Consider the following 19,609-nt stretch of genomic DNA (forward strand, 5'->3'; position numbering starts at 1 on the left):
ATCTCGCAGTTCGTGGGTTCGAGCCCCGCGTCGGGCTCTGTGCTGACTGCCAGCTCAGAGCCTGGAGCCTGTTTCAGTCTGTGACTCCCTCTCTCTCTGACCCTCCCCTGCTCACACTGTCTCTCTCTCTCTCTCTCTCTCTCCTAGAAATAATAAATTAAAAAAATAATTTAAAAAAGAGATTAAATCTTAAGAGTTCTCAACACAAGAAAACAACTTGTAACTGTGTGAGGTAACGGGTACTAACTAGACTTAAACTGTGATCGTTTTGTAATACACACACACCACACCGTTACGCTGCACACCTGAAGCTAATACAGTGTTGTACGTCAAGGAAAAAAATTAAGGCAATTGCAATAGAGATATTACAATGCGGCTCAACTCTGAACACAGCCAAGACAAGTGGGGATTTACCACCAAGATGCAGAGAGAAGGGATCAGCGGATGGAAAATTACTTAACGGGAATCATCAAGGGTAGGAGGATTTTTGCTGACCCGTCTTAGCAGGATTCTTGCTGAAGGCAGGTCAAGGTCTTCATGTCACAGGTGGATGAGGGATTCAATCCAATCATAAGAGTAATCAGGTATCAAGGGTGAGGATGCTCTCTCAACTGATTTAGCAGGATTCTTGATAAACTGGGCTATGCAGCCCTGGCCAGAGTCAAGGTTGCAGCCTAGTAGAGAGGGGGCTTCAGAGGAGCCTGACTAGTTTGGTCAAGGAGAGAGGCACTGTCAGGTTAGGATAGTACACTTCAAGACTCAGTCATGGGGCTCCTGAGTGACTCAGTAGGTTGGGCATTCAACTTCGGCTCAGGCCATGATCTCGAGGCTTGTGGGTTCAAGACCCCTGTCAGGGGGCGCCTGGGTGGCTTAGTCGGTTAAGCGTCGGCCTTGGGCTCAGATCATGATCTCACAGTTTGTGGGTTTGTGGCCCGTGTCGGACCCTGTGCTAACAGCTAGCTCAGAGCCTGGAGCCTGTTTAGGGTTCTGTATCTCCCTCTTTATCTGACCCTCCCCTGCTCATGCTGTCTCTCTCTCTCAGAAATAAATAAAACATTTAAAAATTAAAAAAAAAAAAAAAGGACCCCATCGGGCTCTGTGCTGACAGTTCAAAGCCTGGAGCCTGCTTCGGATCTGTGTCTCCCTCTCGCTCTGCCTCTCCCCCACTCACACTCTGTCTCTCCGTCTCTCTCTCAAAAGTAAATAAACATTTAAAAAAAAAATTTTTTAAGCCAGCCAGAATTGTCAAACATTAGGGGAAAAGAAAAAAGAAAAGAAGAGAAATGAAGAGCAAAGAAAAGACGCACCTGGGTGGCTCAATAGATTAAGCGTCTGACTTCAGTTCAGGTCATGATCTCACGGTTCATGGTTTGAGCCCCGAGTTGGGCTCTGTGCTGACAATGCAGAGCCTGCTTCGGATCCTCTGTCCCCTTCTCTCTGCCCCTCCCCAGCTTGTGCTCTCTCAAAAATAAATAAACTAAAATAATAAAAAAAGAAAAAAGAAGAAGGAGAGAGAGAGAATTGCCCACACAAATGGAGAATATCTTAAATCAGTAAAGGGACAGACCCCAAAGCAGAGTGAATCCTTTTTCCCCAGCTGACAATACACACCAGGGCCCTTAGTGCTCTGGGAAGATCTGTCCTTGAATGTTGATCTTCACCATAGTTATTTAGGCCTAAACAGATTATATGTGTCCTGCTCTCTCTTCTGATCCCAAGTCACCCTCTCCCTCCCCAACTCCTGTGAAAGCCAGGAACTGAGTTCAGAGTACAGAGGTCAGAACTGCTTCAACTGTTAAAGGTACATCAAAAACCACACTCCTAGGGATGAGCTGGGGGGAGAAGGGGACTCGGCAAATCTAGCTTCCTATGAAGAAACGTTGATTGACGATGAAGCGCGCCATGAGAATAGAGTGAAGGGCAACACACCTCCGAGTAACACAGGGCTCATCCATATCCTCCGTGTTCTCCACAGAAGAGCTACCTCACGGACACTAAATTTTGTGTATTTCTGTTTACCTCCCTATTCAGAAATTTATTTTTTTAATCTGTATTTATTTCTTCATTTAAACAATCTCCACATCCCATGTGGAGCTTGAACTCACAACCCCAAGATCAAGAGTCACATGCTCTTCTGACTGAGCCAGACAAGTGCCTCTCTCTTCAGAAATTTTTGTCTTCTTCCAGAAATTTAAAACAAAAATCTTGCTTCTCTATTTTAACGGCTGACTTTACAGTCAGCATGATTTTTCAGTGTCATTGTTTCCAAAACTTGGCCAGGGATGGAGCTAACTTAACCCTTCCTTCTCACAGGGTGCTGGGGATGGAGGCTCATTTCAGTCACAGAACCCAGCAAAGAACAGCTGCTCTTCACCGGTCACTGGCGAGTTTCCTCAGTCACTGGCCATAACGCCTCGGGTGGGCTGTCTGTGTCATTCATGACGCTCCCAACCCCCACTAACCACAGGAGGTCATGTCTATGGAGTCCACTCATTTCCCTGGAGGGGAGCTCTCTGCTAAGCTACCCAGAAAAGGGTCAAGAAAAATGAATGACAGTGACCCGGGCTCTAATATAAAACGAAAGAAGCCCTGGAAGCAGAAAGTACAACTGAGACTCATTTATTAATAATAAAGAAACCACAAAATTACAAGTGGGTTAATTCATCCACATATTACTTCAGTGAAGGTTTTTGTTTAGTCATGTCAAAATAGTTCATTTCTCTTATTTTGTGCCCCAAATTATTTGTACCTAGAAATTATCTGCACCTAAAAAAACGTGCTCGTACTTTCCCCCTCCTCACTCCTGTTCTCAAATTTCCATGCATTTTAAAATCCCATGTTTTCTTTGTCATAGTTGGAATTCCAGGCGGTGAATCTGGTGGTTACATACAGATTACTTTTATATGGCTTAATCGAATATGAAAACGGAAGCTATAAAATAACTTCCATGCTCAAGTACAACCTGATTCCCTAATTTGGGGTTCAGAACACATGAGCAAAATGGTGACAGGATTCAACAGCCATGTAAAGACCAAAAACGAGGGTCTGTGGTAACATGTACAAGGCACGTCAGAAAACAATGATCTTGTTTCCCGTTTCTCCCAAAACACGAATGACAGGTGATAACATGTAAACACTTAGAAAAAAAAATTTGCAACTTTTTAACTGATTCTTTAGACTTTCTTCACTCATCAGTATTAACGTCAGGAACTGAGAAGTGTAATCGCTAGAGGAACATTCAAAAGAATTTCATAGACAATTTTATTTAAAGAGCCCTCATTACGTCAAATCTATATACCTTCTTATTGCTGAATCACCTCTACTGCTTTTCCTGCATTAACTTGGAGCATGTATAACTTCAAAAAGTTAAAACGAGATTCACTTCCAGGGTGAAGATGGTCAAAGGCTGGGTAGCGAAGGATGCGCCGAGGCGGTGTCGCGGCTATAGGTAAAGTCCTAATCGAAGCCTCCTGGACACAGAAACCTGAATAAATGACAAGGCCCTCTGATTATTGGTTTTTTCTCCTACAGGTCATAAATAACTCACACACTCACAAAACAGTCACTCAATATAGTTAAAATGCAGGAAACATGAACCATGTCCTGCGCCAAATTACCTTAATGGAAAAGAGTAGTCGGTTAAGACTGAGTGGCCCACCCGGTTCTGGCAAGGGCCCGGAGCCTAGATCCCTCTCACATGACATGAGGTGGCACACAAGGGAAGAACGCTTCTGAGAGCCACTAGTCAAGGGGTGCCTGGGCGGCTCCAGTCAGTTAAGTGTCTGACTTTAGCTCAGGTCATGATCTCATAGTTCATGAGCTCGAGCCCTGAGTCAGGCTCTGTGCTGACAGTTCAGAGCCTGGAGCCCGCTTTGGGTTCTGTGTCTTCCCCTCTTTCTGCCCCTCCCCTGCTCACACTCTGTCTCTCTCTCAAAAACTCAACATTAAAAAAATTGTTTTAAAAATATTTTAAAAAAGGAAAGCCATTAGTCAAGATGTTAAAAAATATGCCTGTATCCCTCAAGTCAATCATTCCACTTTAGCAATCTATCTCACAAAAAAACACAAAATTTGAAAGTGGCCCTGCATACAAAGATATATATAATAAATTATTTATAACAATGCTCTGAAATGCTGTTTAGAACGTGTCATAAAAAAAAAGAACGAGTCATATATTTCTACAATGTAATGCTATGAAGCCATCAGAAATGACCTTTGAAAAGACTGGAGGTCTATGGAAATGTGTACGATACATACGTCTGCATATATTTATCATATATATGTATACTATATATCTGCATATATATTACATGATATACAACATATACCTGTATGATACATATTACACATATATATTATATATATTTGTACATATTTTATATATATATTTGTATGTATACGCACACACACAAATCATGGCTACATTAAGCAAAAAAACAACCAGAATAAAAAAAAAAATTTTTTAGAGAGAGAGTGGGCAGAGAGAGAGAGAGAGAGAGAGAATCCCAAGCAGGCTCCACACTGTCAGCACAGAGCCTAACATGGGGCTTGATCCCAAGCACCATGAAATCATGACCTGAGCCAAAATCAAGAGTCGGACGCTTAACCAACTGAACCCCCCGGGCACCTCCAGAATAAAATTCTTAAACAGTGACAACAGGTGATTTCTTTCCTCAACTTTGCTGGTATTTTCCAAATTCACCATGAGGAACATGTGTTGCATCTATAATGGAACAAATAAACTCATATAATTAAGTTTTAAATTTTAAATGGATAAGTCTCCAGTGCAAATATTAACTGCTATTTTCATAAGGCTTTAATCAACCTGTTACATAAAGGATCCAGAATGCAGAAACCATAGTAGGCTCACAAAGTAGATAAGTAACATCACCGTTATTTTTAAAGTCAAACACAAATGCCTACCAGAGAGGAAAGTTCTCCATGCTTCCAGGGCATGGATGGCAGGACAAGTGGCCGGGGTCGGGGGGCGGGGAGGAATGCTGGATAATAAAGCTGAAAGGGAGCTCGGGGCCCAGTGGCCAACAGCATCTCTGTCACGTGAAGGATCTGGGTGCTCACGTGTCTACGCTCACAGCTTGCCCCCTGCATACGTCTTATACCATCACCCCTGCCTGGCCTTTCACATCCCCTCTCGGCCCCAGTCCACCTCGTGCATGTGCTAAAGGACAAAATTTAACTGAGATCTAAGTGACTTTATTAAATGATTCATGATTCGGGCAGCATCCCCTCTAGCATGCAGAGGGGACCTCCACTGTGCTAAACAAAAGAAAGGTTTTTAAAGGCAGAAGAATAATATTTAGGAAGGAAGGAAGAGAGAAAGAAAGAAAAAGGAAAGAAAAAAGGGAAAGAAGGAAGGAAGGGAGGAAGGAAGGAAGGAAGGGAGGGAGGAAGGAAGGAAGGAAGGAAGGAAGGAAGGAAGGAAGGAAGGAAGGAAGGAAGGAAGGAAAGAAGGCAGGCAGGCAGGCAGGCAGGCAGGCCAGCCAGCCGGATGGACTTTATTAGCAAGGGATGTCCTGTTGAGGCAAGGGCACCTTTCTCGGGAGAGTGGAGGGGTCTATCCGGCAATTTGCTACTATTGACCAGGAAATTCCACATTGCCTGGTTAAAAATTACATTCCTGCGGCGTAGAAACTGCAGTCAGGTTAGGTATTAAGTCTTGGTTTACTGACTTGAAACCTTAACCTAAGTGAAGCCATTGTGGGACTGGTTTTCTTGTTAACAATTTCCCCTCTCGATCAGAGTATCAGTTTAACAGAGTTGTGTTCAAAATTTAAGGCTTCGGCACTATTGTCAGCTGTGCTCTGTGGTCCTCGAACCTTCTGTTGACCCTCTGTGTGGCATTCACAGGTCCGCTGTTTTTGCTTTATCTCTGTGACAGTCACACACTCAAGGTTTACATTCTGTAAGTCTATCATCCTCTTTGGTCGTTTTCTGGCTGTTGTAGTCTTAGGAAGATCATTTGCTTGGTGCCTCGCACTTGCAATCAGGCAATTACATGTTTTGGGCGGATGCAATGCACCAGGAAGTTTATTATAATCTCTGTGAGCAGGATAATCCCCAGTGTTTGGTGTGCACTTTGAAGCCTTGGTCCCCAGGACCCACACCAACCAAAATCAAGTAAGTCAAAGAAAGACCCCTCCTAAGGAGTCATCCCTTTAAGCCGAGCGGCTGGCTCAGCGATCTTACGTAACTGAGTTTTCGTTTCCCCAGAAGTGTTAGTCCAGGTACAGCAGCCACAGCACCGACACCTCCTCGCTCAGCTAAACGATAATGAAGAGCTATCCTATTATCAAGAACTACTTTGACAGATGGTCCAAGGATCTTCGCTGGGCAGCTATTGCTTCAGCAGCACCTTCCGTAGTATTTGTAAGAATTATGAAGTTAGCCTCATTGACACTTATTCCTCACTGGGGAGACAGGGACCTGCCAAAAGGAGTGAATCCTGAATTATGGAATGCTGCTCGTCGTCCTTTTTCACTCGACAATGTAAATTTAGCCTTAGCGATGGCCTGCAAGATAATAACGAGGATGTTATCAGGATGCGGAGTGAGAGGATCTCTTTGGCACCGCTGGTGGGAATGCAAACTGGTGCAGCCACTCTGGAAAACAGTGTGGAGGTTCCTCAAAAAAATAAAATAGACCTACCCTATAACCCAGCAACTGCACTGAGAACATCTACCTGTCTTTTGCTGGGGCTCTTGCATCAGCATTTTATCACCAAGTGGGAAGTGAGAGAGAAGCCTAGGTGGAATAAGTCAGATTGCTGAGGGAAGACAAAGAAAAGGCATTTTTCCAACTCTAGAGAGCAGACCACAAACCGTCATTCTGCTAAGAGTTAAAACAGCAAAACATAAAAACATCTCAACACTGGAAAACGTGGCCGTGGCTTCGAGGTGTTGCGTTCTAGCAGCAAAGCCGATCCTTGGTCATACCATGTCATGGTGCCATCCGATACACGGGGTCCCCAACGTTTAAGGTGCCGACTCTCTCCACTGAGTAATAGACCCCAAAAAGTGGGGATGACTTGTAGATCTGCTTCTCAGAAGGATCACACAGGCGGTAGCTGAAAGAATCAAAAATTCACCGTCAGGCAGAAGAAGGAATTAAGAATCTAAGTGTTCTCAACAGGATTCGGGTTCTTATCCTCAGGTGACCTAGAAATAAATAGCAAGCCTTTTCTACTCCGTGGACAGAGAAGTCTGGAGGCAATTAGTCAAACTGCACATAATCCTGGTTTTTCTAGAAGCATCCTGAGCGTCTAAACAATTTGTCCATGGCTTCAGCTTGAGGCCAAAAGGAAAAACGTTATATGTGTTACTCAAAATAAGTGGTACATTAAAAATAAATAAAGTGGTGTATTTGCACGTATAGCTCCAACTAACTTCACAATGCCCTGAAACAAAGGCTCCCCTAGCCTTGAAAAGGAACTGCCCTGAACTCTCCAAATATTTTGTTCAGTGCATTTCAGTTTTTAGTACTATGCTTCCCACACCCCAGGTCTACAAGCCTAAAGCTGAGCTTCTTCAGTGAATAAAAATGAAGACACAGATACAAATGGCATGGGGCCTGAGGCATCTGGGTGGCTCAGGCAGATAAAGAATCTGTCTTCAGATCAGATCATCATCTCACAGTTTGTGGGTTCGAGCTCCATGTTGGGCTCTATACGCACAGCTCAAAACCTGAAGCCTGCTTCAGATTCTGTGTGTCTCTCTCTCTGCCCCTTCCCCATTCACTCTCTGTCTCTCTCTCTCAAAAATAAAACATTAAAAAAACTGGCATGGGGCTGGACTACTGGTGAAGCTATTTTTTTTAAAGGATTGTCTAAAGAAAACTAACTGCATCTCAAAAATCAAAAAACAAACCAGAATTGTATATTTGAATCACAGACCCCAAAAAGTGGGAGTCTATGATTACCCTCTTCTTCTAACTTAAACCCATTGGAAACAAATAAGAAAACAGAGAAAAGAGAAACACAATAGAATACACCTCTCCAAAAAATGTTAACTTAGGGTTTTTTTTTTTTTTAATGTTTTATTTATTACTAAGAGAGAGAGAGAGACAGTGTGAGCAGGGGAGGGTCAGAGAGAGAGGGAGATACAGAATATGAAACAGGCTCCAGGCTCTGAGCTAGTTGTCAGCACAGAGCCCGATGTGGGGCTCGAACCCACAAACCATGAGATCATGACCTGAGCTGAAGTCGCACACTTAACCGACTGAGCCACCCAGGCGCCCCTGTTAACTTAGTTTAAAAAACACATTCCGTATTGATAACCAAAGTCTGCCAAAGTGTCTTCAATAGCAAAACAAAACACTCCCCCATGAAAGAAGCTCCTGAGTAAACAAAATGACAACTCACTATGTTCCAGTATTTCTAATATTTCATTATTCAATTTCAAGAAGTCTCACACTCCTTCATGTTGAGTCTAATAAAGAAATCTCAGTTGGAATAAAAATAATTACAGCATTCAAGGTCTTAATTTGGAAATACACATGTGATCCTTATTAAAAGTTGATGTGAGAGGGGCGCCTGGGTAGCTCAGTCAGTTAAGCGTCTGACTCTTGGTTTTAGCTCAGGTCATGATCTCGCGGTTTCGTGAGTTCAAGCCCCACGTCAGGCTCTACGCTGGCAGCATGGAACCTGCTTGAGATTCTCTCTCTCCCTCTCTCTCTGCCCCTTCCCTGCTTGTGCCTTCTCTCTCAAAATAAATAAACTTAAAAAACAAAATCTGTCAAAAGCACTGGAAGATTCATCCATAAAAAAAGAGGAAGCAACTTCCACTAACCAACAGACACTCCAACCAGAAGGTGGAGTGAAAGGTGCTCGGACAGGGCACGGGTAATTCCAGGGTGGGGGTAATAAATACTAAAACTACATCGGACCCACTGCTGTTTACCTCTTCAGGGTTTCCAGGGGCTCCTTCCTGTCTATCACTCCGGTGTCTGGGTCTACAGTGGTCAAAATGCACCTGTCAGGCAAAAACCAAGAGTTAGGTAGAGCTACAAGCCAATGAGCATGCCACACCCCAGACGCTGACTCTCGAGAGAACCCTTACCTGGGGCAGGCCAACACCTTTTTCATCTCTACGTTGCCGATGAGGAGTTCACCCCAGGTATCCTAAGAGGAAAGGAAAAGTCATCTTGTGGCTTCGTTAGTCTTTAAAACAGTTTATTCTTTGGCTGCTACTAACTATGAAGCTAGAAGAAGAAAGAGAGCAAGACACCAAGAAATATCTCTGAAAGGGACTCAATGGGAGACCGCATGTTGGTGAGTCCAGCACCTCTCTACCTCTTCACTCACGGTCTCAGAAACCGAACTCTGACAGAACAGCTAAAACAGACCTTTTCTGGACATGAAAATCATCAATGAACTAGGAGGGCAATTTATTGATATATAATGAGAAATGTATAGCTTGCAAGACAAGCCCACTTTGTCCTTAATAGCTAAGCTAGAGTGGAAACCAAATTAAAAATCTGATGGTTCTCTGGAGGCACCTGAGTGGTTCAATAGGTTGGGCATCCGACTTTAGCTCAGGTCATAGATTTAGCGGTTCATGAGTTCAAGCCCTGCATCGGGCTCTGTGCTGACAGCTCAGAGCCTGGAGCCTACTTCGGATTCTGTGTCTCCCTCTGTCTCTGCCCCTTCCCTGTTTGTGCTCATGCTCATTCTCTCCTTTCTCTCTCTCTCTCTCTCTCTCCTCTCTCTCTCAAAAGTAAATAAAAATCAAACATTAAAAAAAAAGAAATCTGATGGTTCTTTGATGAATGGGACATCACCCAAGGGAAGTCAGTTATAAGATTCACACATTCAATCAATGCTTCCATGTCCACGGGGAGGCAGCCTGCCCCCAGGGGGTCCACAGCCACTGGCCCTGCCTTGCTCTCCCACCCTTGAACAGTGGGCAGCACTGACATCTGCATCAGGGCTGTACTAAATCTAACCACCCAGCTTTTAAATCAGTCTCTGTCTCTATTCCCCGTCCACACATACACATATGCGTACACGTACGTGTATATACACGCATATGAAGATTATACAGATTATATATACACAGACATTCCTACTCATACACAAACACACACCAGCACACACATACAACAAGGGTATGTTACAGGATCTCTCACTAATATGGAAGCCATCTGTGGAGTCTCAAGTTCACAGGACAACCCTCTGTCCAGGCCTCAGGAGGGGCAGGTGAAAGGCGATAGGAGACGGAGCTCACGACCGGCTCCATAAACCAACAACAGTAGCTCTCATTAGATGCTATAAAAACGTGTTTCCTGATCTCAATTCAAGTGAGGTGTGGAAGCCACAGGTCCAAGGGCTCTGGTGAGAAGTCAGTCCCCAGGTAAGGAAATGAGGCATCATTTCCTCTCCTCTGGTCCCTCCCTCTCCCTCTCTCAGGGGACTTGAGAGTTTGTGCCAGAGGCAGGGCAGAGCAGTGGGGAGGGACTAGCCTGTAATGTTTCCACTTCCACCCCTGAGCACCAGGCTCCAGTCATGATCCGGTGCTGCAGGGGTGATTGAGCAAACACAGGAAAGGTACTGAGTACCTAATGGGGTCTTCCCGGCGCACAAATCTCCTACAGAAGAGGAGCACAGCTCACGTAAAGGGGCCTCTGAGGATGCCCCGGGTTCCCAACCACCATCTATGAAGGCAGGGCTGTGAGGAAATGAAATCTGGGTTCCCAACGACCAGTTGAGGGATGAACGACACAGCCCTCACAACAGGCAAGGATCACCGCGGAACAAATAGAATCCCTATTCCCTATTTATGACACACCCTCTGCAAACAGCAAAACTGTAAGACAACCAGAGCATGTGGCTCACCTGGGGGAATGTGACCCCGCCGCGCCCCAGCAGAGTGACCAGGAATAGGTCCATGGGTGGTGTGCTGCCCTAGCCTGAGGGCAGCCAGAAAGGCTGGACGCACTTGGCCACACGAGGGCACTGCGGCCCCAAGAATGTGAGCCCATCAGTCCCTGGAGGGCTGACCGCCCTCAAGTACCTTCCTTTCAATGCCTTTGTACAAGGGATGGTGAATTTCATATTTAAAGTCACAGATCGGGGCACCTGGGTGGCTCAGTCGGTTAAGCGTCCGACTTCGGCTCAGGTCATGATCTCACACTCCATGGGTTCGAGCCCCACGTTGCACTCTGTGCTGACAGCTGAGTCTAGAGCCTGCTTCAGATTCTGGCTTTCTCTGCCTCTCTTTCTCTCTCTCTCTCTCTCTCAAAAATAAAAACATTTTTAAAAATTAAATAAAGCCACAGATCTGTGGAAACTCTACCTCATGCCTATGAAATGAAGCAGGAAAGTCTGAAAGTTCAGGATGGTTTCCTAGCTTAATAAAACCGATTCAATCTGCTCTTCCACTCTTACAGAACTGCGGTCCCCAGTCTAGAATAATATATTGTCTGCATTCATAGAAACTGTCTGAAGTTCCCCAGTTCTAATCACCTAGGAAAATATTAATCACTTTATATAATAACGTCATTCTCTTCCTAATCTGAGCACGGTTGATATTTTGATGTAGAGAGTTACTTACAGTCAAAAACACTAAGCAAGTTTAAATATAATTAGTAATTCACTTATTAGATGAAAATAATACAACACGTTAAGTTATTAAAATTATTTTGAATTGAGAATGCTTGAAATTAGGGGCACCTGGGTGACTCAGTCGGTTAAGCGTCCGACTTCGGCTCAGGTCATGATCTCACGGTTCTTGGGTTTGAGTCCCGCGTCAGGCTCTGTGCTGACAGCTCAGAGCCTGAAGCCTGCTTCGGATTCTGTGTCTCCATCTCTCTCTGCCCCTCCCCTGCTCACACTGTATCTTTCTATCTCTCAAAAATAAATAACCATTAAAAAAATTTTTTTTAAGAAACTCTGTGGCATTCTTCCTACACACACACACACACACACACACACACACACACACTAGTGGAGCGTTCCTTTCGCTGGGCTCTGAGTGTGGTTACATGTCTCAACCCTTATCAGTACCTCAACCACCCAGCTACTGAGCCCTTGATCTTGCTTCATCCTGAGACCCTTGCAATCAGATGCAGGGAGTTCATTTCTGTAATTTTAGCATCTATTTTGGAGATGAGCATCCAGTCAACTCTCCATAAACGTCTGTTGCAAGCATGAGTGTTCCAGAATCTAGGCCAATGTGTAAGCTTGCAGGAAACAGGTTTCCTTAGCCGAAGGCAAACTCTACCTCACAGCCAAACTTCCTTCACGACTGACTAACACAAGATGCTGTACACTAGGAAACAGCCATTTTCAGGAGACGTGACTTTTCACGTATCAGATTTAGTAAGGATTATAGGCATCGACACTGGCAGGGGTGTAAGAAAGAAGGCGCATTTCTGCTCAGCTTCTGGGAACATAAATTGGTACGGGGCTTTTGGAAAGCAATCTGCCAATGTAAATGGAAAGCCTTTAAAATTCTGACTTAGGGGTGTCTGGATGGCTCAGTTGGTTAACTGCCCGACTTCAGCTCAGGTCATCATCTCATGGTTTGTGAGTTCGAGCCTCATGTCGGGCTCTGTGCTGACAGCTCAGAGCCTGGAGCCTGCTTCAGATTCTGTGTCTCCCCCTCTCTCTGCCCCTCCTCTACTTGCGCTCTCTCTTTCTTTCTCTCTCTCTGTGCTCTGTCTCTCTCTTTGTCAAAAATAAAGAATATATTTAATAACTAAATAATAAAATTCTGACCTAGCATTTCTTTTATTTTTATTTTTTTAATTTTTATATTACTTTTTAAATTTTATTTTATTTTTTATTTTTATTTATTATTTTTTTATTTTTTAAATTTTTTTAAATTAAAAAAAATTTTTTAAGACCTAGCATTTCTTAAGAATCGGTTGAGAAATACAAAAACTGTTTTACAAAGCTGCTTATTAATTATGTAAGGGAAAATGGAAAACCGCCTACATGCTCAATTACAAAGGAATGGCTAAGGAAGTCATTGCATAGTTCAAAGATGGACTGATACAGAACCACAGAGGAAGTGGTACATTTTTTTGAAATTTTTTTAATGTTTATTTATTTTTGAGAGAGACAGAGCATGAGGAACTCCTGTATGTTCCTACGGAATCGCAGGAGACAGACTTCTGTAAACCTAAGTGCATAATTAATGTGCCAGCAGGAATCTGTGGTTTGGGGAAATCCAGGCAGAAGGGCAGGACGAAAGCCTCCTGCCAAGCTCGCTTCCATTCCCCGGGGGCCGCCTACTCTAAGGAACACCGGGGACAGGCTACCAAAAGGGAAAGGAGAGACCTTGAATTGTGGCCGTCTGTCCGTCTCCGATGTGCGCGCTCTGAGTGGGATACTCTCTGGGGCGGATGCTGCTCCCAGGGAGGTTAGAACCCCGAGGTTTCCGGGGCCTCGTGTGTTGGGAGCCTTTTCTGAGCTCATAGGGTGAGAAAGAACTCCCTATAAGGTTAAGGTGAGTTGCACGGACTCTTACCGTCAGATGGTGGGCGATATCCACCCCGACCCAACTGTTTCTGCTTGGAGCACAGACGCCCAAGGCATCTTGTGATCAGTATTCTAGGAGTGACTTATTCCGGCCTGAATATGCTGATTGCACCCTGTGAAGGAACCTATTGTTAAGAACTTCTCTTGTGATTATGGGAGCAAATATTTGTGTTTCCTGAAAGACCTGTTTTTCTTAAATCTTCTCCTTAAACAAACAAGCTATTGACCCCTGCTCACAAAGAACTAACTTCACCCTTTTTATGCTAAAACCATTGTCTTATAGGCTAAAGATACCTTCCTTCCCCATAGGATAAGCATCTAAATCACCTACCTCAGTCACTATTGATAAAGGTTATGCAGGAGTCTTCTACAAATCTATGTTCCGGGAAATTCTTACATATCAAAGAAGTTTGTCATCAGAAATCACTGTCTAAGGCAAATGACACTTCTGTGCCATCCCCCAAACACTTAATTATAAAATAAAGTTGAGGGGCGCCTGGGTGGCTTAGTCGGTTGGGCGTCCGACTTTCGCTTAGGTCATGATCTCGCGGTTCGTGGGTTCGGGCCCCGTGTCGGGCTCTGTGCTGACTGCCAGCTCAGAGCCTGGAGCCTGTTTCAGTCTGTGACTCCCTCTCTGTCTGACCCTCCCCTGCTCACGCTGTCTCTCTCTCTCTCTCTCCTAGAAATAAATAAAACATTTAAAAAAATAAAATAAAATAAAATAAAGTTGAGCCCCAGTCAGAGCAGAGATGCCTGGCTGGTGACCAGAAAGAATTTCTCGAGGCCTCTCTCATCCGTCCCTCGCCAACACTGTCCCATCCTTCAGGGACCCCTGGATCCAGCCGGAGCCGGCCTCCGACACTCATGAACACGAGAGATCCCAGCCTCCCCTGGGGCTCAGCTCCCGACGGATGCTCAGGGGCCCCACACCCCAGCAATAACGGAGTCTGGGAGAGGAGGCCACCAATTCGGTTCCCAAAGGCAGCAGCCCGGGGAGCCCTGAACGGCTCTTTGGCGCCCACAGCCCACACTGAGAACCAGAATCCTCCAGAAGACAAGAGAGAGGGATGAGTGGTGGTGGTTCCCCCAGACGACTCCCACCTCCGCTATCTTTCCATCCTTACCTCAACGTCTGTATTTGTGGGCTATTCTCTATCAGAAATAACTAAAACATTTTTAAAAATGTTTTTTTTAGGGGGCACCTGGGTGGCTTAGTCGGTTAAGCGTCCGACTTTCGCTCGGGTCATGATCTCGCGGTTCGTGGGTTCGAGCCCCGCGTCGGGCTCTGTGCTGACTGCCAGCTCAGAGCCTGGAGCCTGTTTCAGTCTGTGACTCCCTCTCTCTCTGACTCTCCCCTGCTCACGCTGTCTCTCTCTCTCTCTCTCCTAGAAATGAATAAAACATTAAAAAAATAAAAATAAAAATAAAAAATAAAAATGTTTTTTTTAATTGCCCACTTTTAAAATCAGAAAACAAGGGCGCCCGGGTGGCTCAGTCAGTTAAGCATCCAACTTCGGCTCAGGTCATGATCTCACGGTTTGTGGGTTCAAGCCCCGTGTCAGGCTCTGTGCTGACAGCTCAGAGCCTGGAGCTGCTTCGGATTCTGTGTCTCCCTCTCTCTCTGCCCCTCTCCCGCTGACACTCTGTCTCTCTCTCAAAAATAAACAAACATTAAAAAATTAAAATAAAATTAGAAAACAGTGCTCAGAGACGAGTAAGGTCAAGCTCACAAAGTGGCGAGTAAGGTCAAGCTCACAAAGTGGCCCTCCTCGTCTCCGGGTCCCCACGCAGCAGCGCCTGGTTTACCTTGCTCCCAGGAGGGCCCCAGGCCAGAGGCTCTGCAATCCTCACGCTGCATCACCAGGGGGGGTTCAGAGGCTCCTCTGCCCGGTGGGCTCCAGGCACCCAGCATTGGGCTGTGTGAACCCTCCCCGGGGGGTGTGCATGCAGCCAGTTTGGAAAGAGCAGCCCAGGCAGACCCAACGCCTTCCTTCTTAGCCAACGCGCACCTGTCTTCCCGGCCGTGGGATTGGTTCCAAGGGGGGTCCTCCGCCCGGTGGAGGGCGAAGCAGTGGGGGCCCGTGCGAAATGCCACAGAAGTGTCCTCTTCTTCTTGATGGGAAAGGAGTTAAGTGCCCTAAAAGGAGTTAAAGCGCAGCTCCCCCTTTTCCACACCCTAAATGTCTCCATAGCAAACGTTTCAAGTTACTGAGATGTAAACCAAAAGGCAAACGTATACGGGGCTCCCCTTAAGGGAAGGCACCGACTCCACCGGCAAATGCTTTAGAGACGTGTGTTCCTCTTCCCCCCTACCCAGGAGTCCTGTCTCCCTTGTTGCCGTCACTTTGGCTTTTGTAAATAAGGACAGGCTTGTGCGAGGGCCTTGCTTGAGGCTCCTAACAAAATGGGCAGGTCAGGAAAGCGTCCCAGACGAGGGCATGGGGCACCTTCCTTGAAAGGCAAGCAGGAATCGCCCAAGGTAGGGCCGAGTGGGGCGCCTTCCCCGGGGGGTCTTCCTGGTGCTTTTCATTCATTCATTCATTCATTCATTCATTCAGATGACTGTTTGGTGCTTTCCACTTGGCTCCAGCAAAGTCAGTGAACATGAGATTTGGGCTCAATGTCGTTCTGGCGAAGCGCATTATGCCAGAGCACAAATCGTCCCCCGGCCACATGCCCGTTAGGTGACATGAGGCAAGTAACTCAACTTCTCGGAGCCTCAGTTTCCACTGCTACAAACTAGAGGTGAACACACTACTACTTCCTTCGACAACGACCAAACATTTTTCACCCTGGACCGACGTAAAACATGACATTTTATAAATGCCCAAACTGGGAAGCAAGCGAGATATCCTTCAGTAGGTGAGTGGATAAATTAAACTGTGGTACATCCCAACGACAGAAAATTATTCAGCGCTAAAAAGAAATGAGCTATTGAACCGTGAAAAGACATGGAGGAATCTTAAATGCGTATTACCAAGCGAAACAAGCCAATATGAGAAATCTACATACTGTACGATTCCAAACATGTGACATTCTAGAAAAGGCAAAACTATAGAGACTCTAAAAAGCTCCGTGGGTGCCAGCGGCGTGGGGGTGGGGCGGGGAGAAGGCGAACAGACAGAACACAGAGGATATTTAGGGCAGTGCAAACACTTGGCACGTTTTACAGTGTTGGGGTGGGGGTGGGGCAGGGTCATTATACATTTGTCCCAACCCACAGGATGTACAACAGCCAGAGTGAACCTTCGGGTGCAGTGGACTCGGGTGATCACGATGTGTCAGTGCAGATCCTTCCTCAGTAAAAAAATGTATCATTCTGGTGAGCAAGGTTGCTAATGAAGGAGGCTGTGCATAGGTGGGGACAGAGAGTTTATGGGAAATCTCTAGAACTTTCCCTCAATTTTAACTGCTCTAAAAAATATAAAGTCTTGGGAACGCCTGGGTGGCTCTGTTGGATAAGCATCCAACTCCTGATTTCAGCTCAGATCGTGATCTCCCAGTTCGTGAGATGGAGCCTCACGCGGGGCTCTGTGCTGGCATCACAGAGCCTGGTTGAGATTTTCTCTCTCTCTCTCTTTCTCTGCGCCCCCCCCCCCACTAGTGCATGTGTGCACTCTCTTTCAAAATAAATAAATATTTAAAAAATAAAAATAATTTAAAAAAATTACATTAAAATATAAAATAAAAATTACATTTTGCACTGTTTCTTAATGTTCTTTCACAAACACACACACACACACACACACACACACACACAAACACACACACATGCACGCATTCCCAGATATGACTTAAACACAATTTTTGCAAAACAATTTTTTTAAGTAGGCCTCACACCCAATGTGAACTCACAACCCTGAGATCAAGAGTCTTACGCTCTTGGGGCACCTGGCTGGTTCAGTGGGGTGAGCGGCTGACTTTGGCTCAGGTCATGATCTCACTGTTCATGAGTTCGAGCCCTGCGTTGGGCTCTGTGCTGACAGCTCAGAGCCTGGAGCCTGTTTTCAATTCTGTGTCTCCCTCCCCCCCCGCCCCCGCCCCGTTCTCTCTGCCCCTCCCCCACTCAAGCTCTGTCTCTCAAAACTGAATAAACATTAAAAAAAAGAGAGAGAGAGTCATGTGCTCTAGCTTAGGACTAAGCCAGCCAGGTACCTAAAAAACGATTCTTAATCTTACTACATATAGTTTACTCTGGTATCTTTTTAGTCTAGTATTTTTTTAAATGCTGGCCCGGACCCACAGAACTGATATTATAACCCAATAATGGGTTATGTATGGTCTGCAGTTTAGAGAGGGTAAGTAGGATTAATCCAATACTGCATGGCCGGGCTCTGGACTGACACCTCCAAGCCTGCTTGGGTGTCCCTCTCTCCCCCTCTCTCTGTATCCTCCCTACCTCGCTCATGTGTGTGCATGTCTCTCTCTCTCAAAATAAACTTTAAACAAACAAAAAAACCAGATCCCACATGGGAACCGCCCAACACAGTGCCTGTGACTTAAGGCACACTTGACAATTGTGAGTGTAGTTGTTACTGTCGTTTTGTTACTATTTTATAAGGTGTTCTTATCATTGCTACTTCAGGAATCCCAGAAACCAGGCAGAGAGGACGTTCTTATTCCAGAAACGGAGACTTCTAATCTAAGCACCCAAATAAAATCCTAACTTGTCCCAAACCAGATTTGGGGACTGAAAATGTGGGGATGATGGTACACAAAAACTTTGTTTTTCAGCAGCTGCAAAGGAGGGTACTGAGAGCCCCCCGTCCACACTGCCAGGGAGCAATGAGGGCCAGGACTCCAACCACAACCGCCTGGCTTCAAGACCTACCACCCCTTTAGAAGCTTCTCGAAGAATCACTTCCTGAGTGCCAGAAAACACACCAAATCTTTGGCAGGCTTCTCCGTAGTTCTTTCATACTGTGGAGTGAGAAATGATACGAGCATATTTAAAAAAAAAAAAAAAAAAAAAGCCAAGTCCTGCTCACCAGAATCGTGAACAAAGTTCGGGAAACACCGAATCCTGCAATGGCCAACTGCACAGATAAGAAGCATTAGTCAATTGTATTCCTTTTAAATTCCACTGCTCTGCCTTCCCAAAACTCTCAATCACTGCACTGGCCTAAGGAATGCCACCTTTGAAAACGTGCTTACTATTCAGAATTATGTAGAAAAAAGTACAAAGTACTTTGGGTCACAAAGAGTAAACGCTGCACAACGCAGTCTACTATTGCTCTAGATTTTTGCAATAAATAATGGCCTGACTTTTTTGCACCATGCTTAGATTTGCTATTTTTTTATTAGTTGCTCTATTACATATTTACTAATATTATCATTACTATTTCATTGAGTCCCCCTAATTGAAAAGGTCATGGTTATAGAAGTACACCAGGTAGACAGGTTAATGCATCAGGCCCTTCATTACTGGGCTTCCAGATTTGAGGGAGAATAAACTGACAACATTAGCATCATATTATACCAAGGATTTTTTAAAATGTGGACCATCAGAGCACTTTTCTAGAAGAAAAAGAGTGTTCTGCCTTACTTACGTTATTATGTCAGTAAGCCCGTCACAATGAAGGAATAAAACAGAGAGTGCAAGGTCACATAACATTTTTTTTTTTAATTAAAAAAAACTAAAACTCCACCCACTCAAATTGCCGAAGAGGATGTGATTACCCTCACATTAGCCTTAGGTTCATTTCGACAAGTTTTATAGGAGAACAAAAATTCTTCGGCGGCAAATTCCAGGAAAGCAAAACTCTTTAGCCAGGATTCTGGCTAAAGGGTATCTTTTTAGGGTGCCTGGGTGGCTCCGTCGGTTAAGCGTCCAACTTCAGCTCAGGTCATGATCTCACGGCTAGTGACTTCCAGCCCTGCATCGGGCTCTGTGCTGACAGTTCAGAGCCTGGAGCCTGTTTCAGATTCTGTGTCCCCTCTCTCTCTGACCCTCCCCTGCTCACACTGTCTCTCTCTCTCTCTCAGAAATAAATAAAAACATTAAAAAAATTTTTTTAAAAAACAAGAAAATTTATCAAAAAATAATGGAGCAATTATAGGATTCCTGTGAAAGAAGTTTTGCTTCGTGGACTAATTTCTTTTTTTTTTTTT

At 45.0% G+C, this 19,609-nt stretch overlaps 1 protein-coding gene across 1 annotated transcript in view; it reads right to left on the bottom strand.

The window, feature by feature from the left end:
• Positions 1-2,603: 2,603 nt before the first annotated feature.
• Positions 2,604-19,609, bottom strand: part of MTARC2 (mitochondrial amidoxime reducing component 2) — a 32,040-nt gene continuing 15,034 nt past the window's right edge. Inside the window, exons 5-8 of the mRNA XM_039250603.1 lie at positions 9,075-9,136; positions 8,916-8,987; positions 6,954-7,084; positions 2,604-3,484 (exon numbers count right to left, since the gene is read on the bottom strand). Of these exons, the coding sequence (XP_039106534.1) occupies positions 6,958-7,084; positions 8,916-8,987; positions 9,075-9,136 (261 nt within the window). The 3' untranslated portion in view covers positions 2,604-3,484; positions 6,954-6,957. The remainder of the gene's footprint in view (positions 3,485-6,953; positions 7,085-8,915; positions 8,988-9,074; positions 9,137-19,609) is intronic.

Source organism: Hyaena hyaena, unplaced genomic scaffold (genome assembly GCF_003009895.1).
Source record: "Hyaena hyaena isolate Hyena2069 unplaced genomic scaffold, ASM300989v1 scaffold_374, whole genome shotgun sequence".
Classification (NCBI taxonomy): Eukaryota; Metazoa; Chordata; class Mammalia; order Carnivora; family Hyaenidae; genus Hyaena; species Hyaena hyaena.